Source organism: Gadus chalcogrammus, chromosome 5 (assembly GCF_026213295.1).
Source record: "Gadus chalcogrammus isolate NIFS_2021 chromosome 5, NIFS_Gcha_1.0, whole genome shotgun sequence".
Classification (NCBI taxonomy): Eukaryota; Metazoa; Chordata; class Actinopteri; order Gadiformes; family Gadidae; genus Gadus; species Gadus chalcogrammus.
The window spans coordinates 17,902,475-17,907,652 of record NC_079416.1 but is presented as its reverse complement, the minus strand read 5'-3'; the positions used below and the strand labels follow the sequence as shown (position 1 = coordinate 17,907,652).

At 45.3% G+C, this 5,178-nt stretch overlaps 1 protein-coding gene across 1 annotated transcript; it reads right to left on the bottom strand.

Moving 5' to 3' along the window:
* Window positions 1-1,491: 1,491 nt before the first annotated feature.
* Window positions 1,492-4,575, bottom strand: e2f2 (E2F transcription factor 2). Its single transcript, XM_056590936.1, has 6 exons — window positions 4,281-4,575; window positions 3,738-3,957; window positions 3,217-3,378; window positions 2,966-3,080; window positions 2,483-2,678; window positions 1,492-1,790 (listed from the first exon to the last, which is right to left on the bottom strand). The coding sequence occupies exons 1-6, from the start codon at window positions 4,393-4,395 to the stop codon at window positions 1,492-1,494; spliced, it is 1,107 nt and encodes a 368-aa protein (XP_056446911.1). The 5' UTR covers window positions 4,396-4,575.
* Between the last annotated feature and the right edge of the window lie 603 nt (window positions 4,576-5,178).

The following is a 5,178-nucleotide window of genomic DNA, read 5'->3' as shown; positions in this document are numbered from 1 at the left end:
ACACACACACACACACACACACACACACACACACTTCTATATTCCAACCAAAAACTCACAAAAACACACAATTTCAAGTTTTGTTAGGACAGGGCAGTAAGCTAGTCTCCTGTAGTCACAGGAAAAGGAAAACAAGAAAAGACCTATGGTGTGATATTTAGTTATCCAAATGTCTGCACTGTCTGAATAAAATCCTAGTCCCCCATTTTCACTTTGGACTTTTAAAAGGATAAAACCAACCATATGTTATGTATGGTGGCCAAGTATTTATTGAGAAATAAAGATTCTATACAGGGACATGGTACAAGTTGCTACCGTGAGGCGCCATGGTGGGAATATTTATATTTAATTAGAAACTTTTGAAACAGTATTAGTTTCAAAATGAGTGAAAAAAAAATTCATTCTTAATTTCATCCCAATTGCAGCTATTAGCTCACATACGGCATACTAGAATTCTTACATTTCTATAGAAAGATGAGTTTAAAAGCACAAACAGAAGGCCGATTGACATAATCAAATAAGGCCAGTTAACAAAACTCATACCATGTTAGGTACGTGTTCACCAAATCGTAGAGGTGTGGTTTGAAGCACGATATGAAACAGCTGCCAGAGAGAATTATCCTATATGCTCTTTCCCAGATTGTATCTATTCTATTAAAATACGATTTTGAAGTCTTTTGGTTTTGATTGAACACAATAGTCCTACTTTTTCTTGTATTAGACCCAAGGCAGGTAAGACTGTCCCTTACTGGATACCCAGCAATTCAAAAGGCTTATTTAGACATCTCAAGAGGTATCTTCTTTACCGAGGTTTGCACTAAAATAAAACGTATTAAGACCATACCCAGAGCAAAAAACAGTTGGCCTTCAATTGATCAAGCATTTTAGATTGGCTTTTTACACTTTCCAAATCATACCCTGTAAACTGTTTCTGGTGGGCTGGTGGCCCAGGTTCATCCAGTGATTCTGTTCTGTAAAGCTTAAAGGCAGTTAAAAGCCGTCATGGTACAATGCTGCCCCCTATGGGCCAAATACTGGCCCAATATGTGTCTAAAGACATTTAGACTTTGGAAACAAAGAAGGTTCAATGAAAATTCCTGAGTGATCACATTTTAAACAACAACAAAAAATAACAAAATACAAATTATTTAGCTGCTGGTGATGAAAGATGCGTAAAATATTTGAACATATTGAACATATACAAACTAAAAAACCTCCTCAACCAACATGTTGAAATGCCCCTCCCCTAGCTTGGAAAACTACAGTTCCTAACAGAGTGAATCCCCCCCTTACCCAAACCACCCCCCTTCCCAAAGTATGTACAACGTACAAAACAACTACTACCGAATTCAAATCATTAAAAAAAAAAAAAAAGTTGACAAGAGCGTGAAAACCGATGGCTTCATAGTGTAAAAGAATGTCCTATTACCTCCCCCAACCCCTCATACCACACCCCATCTCCCCCTCAGCTCTCCCCCTCGACTCTCCCCCTCAGCTCCGGAGCAGGTCTCCCAGGTCGTAGGTGTCGAAGAAGTCGGACACGCCCTCGCTGTCCTCCAGGCTCCAGAGGTAGTCGTCGTGGTCCAGCGGCGGGGAGAAGCTGACGAAGGGGGTGTTGGGGTCCGCCACGAAGTTGGTCCCGGGCAGCTGGTCCTCGGTCATCTGGAGCAGGCTGGGAGGAAGCCCCAGCAGGCCCTCCACGTCCAGCAGGGTGGAGGTGGAGGAGGAGACGGCGCTCGTAGCCAGGGAGGAGGTAGGGGCTGTGGTGGGTTCTGTGATGGATATGGTGGCTGTGTTCAGGAGGAGGGAAAGGGGGAAAGCTTAACGTTAGAATGGTGTATTTAAGTAGGATTCCACTGTAACTAGTGAACGCTGAGTCCCGTTAGGTCTGGAATTATGCAAAGTGTGTCAAATTGAATATTCAGAATCCCATGTGGAGAAGGAAAACTAAGATTCATCACATACAACTGAGCTTCATCACACATGATTATATAATACAACTAAATATTAACACAGAAAAGGATATGAATAAAAAAAAGTACAAGAAATACTTCCTCTTACAAGCGTTGATCACAATCTCCTACTTTTATCATTGTCAACAGAAGTTAAATGGCAGGCTAATGAAACAACATAAAATAACACTACTGTACTTCATTGGACTATGTACATTACTTGCCATATCTTAATCTTATTCTTCTATGCATGCCTTTATTAAGTTGGATTGTACTTTCACTGCGCAATGATGAAAATTTGGTTGAAGCTAATCTATGGATCATTATACAGTGTACCCACCTCCTAGTGTCCAACACTGATTTAATAGAGCCTCTTTTATAGCCCTCTTTTTTTCTCCCCAAAGAGCACCATTAGGGGTTGAATGTGACCCACTGACCTTTGACCTTCCCGCCCCTCTGTCCACTTCCTATTGTCATCCCATCTCCAGCACAACCATTCATCATTATAAAAACAGGAGCGCCTATCTTACCCTCCATGGGTTCCTCCTTGACTGTGGAGCTCTGGGGCACCATGGCGCACGCTGAAGAGGGCCCAATGGGCTGGGGGTACACCTTCCTGGGCGTGAGGGCGCTCTTCACAGGGCTGGCGTCGTCCAGACCCTCCTCAGGGCACAGGTACACCTCGATGGGGCCGTTCTTACTCTTCAGGTAGATCTGCAGTGAGCCCTGCAGTGAGACCAGAGACACAGAGGAAAAATAATGAAAATACTCTTACTATGTTAACTACAGGATTTTAATTATCGAGTTCCATGCTTATAGCATGCTTATGATTCTGATATCAATGCTACTATCGCCTTGGGTAACCCTTTTTTTTCTCCTTTGTCCTCACTATTGTTGCCAACACAAACAAAGTGAAGTACTTTGTATTGCTGTTGCGCTACGGTGTGCAAACAACAGGAATGCCCAACAACACGCGACAGAGCTGTATGTATGAGGAAGCGTGGTCCACTCACCCCTGACGATTCCGGTACTTCCAGTTTGGTCTCGGCCGGCGCCTTTACAGCGATGACGGTTTGGTCCTGAAGACTGGTGATGGAGCGGATGTCCTGATACGTCACGTAGCCCAACGTGCACGACAGAGAGTCAAGGAACACACAACAAGCCGCTTGGCAAAATCAAAGTCCGTATAAAAAGGAAAGGGAGGTAGACACGCATGGACCGGGAGACGCAGACAGAGGGCAGTAAGGTTTGATGTGAAGGATATCTTTGGTTGTCTTTCTGTTCGGTGAGCTGTTTGAGCTGTGCGCTGCTGGAGTGGATCAGGTCATCCAGGGCCCTCTCGGCTCTCTCCAAGTCCCCCAGCTCTCGCCTCAGGGCCCGGGCCTTCTCCCCGCCACCGGAGCCTCCCTCAAACACGCCTCCCACCCTGCAGCCACCGGGCGGGAAAAAAACACAACAGGAAGGGAAAAACGATGGTGATTAAAAAAATGTGGTACGCAAATAGATATGCTGAAAAGCTGGTTGTTGCATGGCAAGAACAATGACAGTTTTACTGGTTTGATGCCCACAGGGACCACCCATGAAAGACATGCACTCACGGCATTGCAAGTTCTTTGGATAAAAGCCTTCGTCAAGCATTCATTCACATTCAAATCCTCCAATAATGTCTTCTTTGGCATGTTTGTTCAGTCAAATATGAAACAAACGACTAAAGAGAGACCATATTAAAAACCGCATTGCAGTGAAGCCCACAGCAGTCCTGCCTGAGTTCGCTGCTGTACTCACATCCACTGGATGTTGTTCTTGGACTTCTTGCGGATGAGCTGGACTCCCTCGAGCACGTTGGTGATGTCATAGATGCGTCTCTTCTGCACCTCCAGGACCTCAGTGGCCCAGTTCAGGTCCAGCACGCCGTCGGGCGACTCGGCGATCAGACCCACAAACTTCTTGGTGAGCAGGCCCAGAGAGGTGTCGTAGCGGGTTCGTTCGCCTGGTGACTTGGGAGCTGAGGACACGGCAGGAAAAAGAAGCCGCAACTTAAGTATAAAGTTTACAGATGAGGAGACTACAATGTTAAAGTAGGACAATGTAATGTCACGATGTTAAGAATTATAAACTGTCATTTGACTCTTGTAAGACATACGCCTCGATTTACTTTGAGATCGATCGATGACAATTGACTTATTCAGATGCGTTTCAACGACAGTTGGAACACCGATTTGCATCTCATTTGCATCTCAAAAAAAAAAAAAGATCAGTTAAAAGCACTCTCGTGACCGTTAAACCTCTCCCGATGTGGCTGCTGCCAGGACTACGACTAGTACTCACTTCTGGGACTGGGTATCCTGGCAGCAGCAGTTCCTTTGCCTTTGGGCGTGCGGAACTCAGGTAGGTAGAGAGGGTCCTCCAGGTCCAGCTTCCTCTTTGCCTGCAGGGGATACATTTGGTTACATTCACTTTCACCCAAGTCGGCCTGAGAACAATCAGAACTAGAGTAGCCACAAAACGGTTATAGGGTTGAACGGAAAAACGACAACTGCATTTAAAAATGAATCACTGCACAGAGGGGTTTTAATGTGATAATATATGGTCTTTAACCAGGATCTAAATCCGTCTTGATCATCGGTAAATAAAATGGCAGACCTGGCCTACTTCAATCCCTTTCGAATTTCACTCTTCCATCGTTTCCCATTGAATTCAGCGTATTTGAGGTCTTTAGTGTTTAACAAATCCCATTGACTTTTAATTGTCCTAAGTGACGCTATAGAAAACCATCGGCACTAACAATGGGAAGCACAGAACGTGACCCATCCCTGGTACTATGTAAGACCGTCAGCAGTGCTTGTTGGAAGTTTCAGAGAGGGGGACTGTGTTTTAACTGCTGTTGTCTTGTGAATTGACTGCGCTCTGTGAAGAGGTCATAAACAAAGGACGCTCCCGCCATGCATTCTCACAAAGCTTCGAGAGGGGGCTGCTGCTAACTACGTGGGGCTTCTGGGAGTGTGTGCGTGTGTGTGTGTGTGTTGCTGTGTGCGTGTGTGTGTGTTGCTGTGTGTGTGTGTGTGTGTGTGTGTGTGTGTGTGTGTGTGTGTGTGTGTGTGTGTTGCTGTGTGATAATGTTTCTCCCCCGAACCTATCCTGCCGTGAAACACCAGGAAATCCCTGGATTTACCCACTCCTTCTCTCTCTCCCCCACTCTCTCTTTTGCCTCCCCTTCTCTCTCTCT

Bases quoted from the DNA above. Each gene is read 5' to 3' on its own strand.
- e2f2 (XM_056590936.1), bottom strand. From the start codon at position 4,395: ATGTATCCCCTGCAGGCAAAGAGGAAGCTGGACCTGGAGGACCCTCTC. The intron at 3,081-3,216 runs ATATCCTTCACA...TCTGTCGTGCAC, and splicing joins GAACAGAAAGACAACCAAAG to GTTGGGCTACGTGACGTATC. The intron at 1,791-2,482 runs GTAAGATAGGCG...TCCTGAACACAG, and splicing joins CAAGGAGGAACCCATGGAGG to CCACCATATCCATCACAGAA.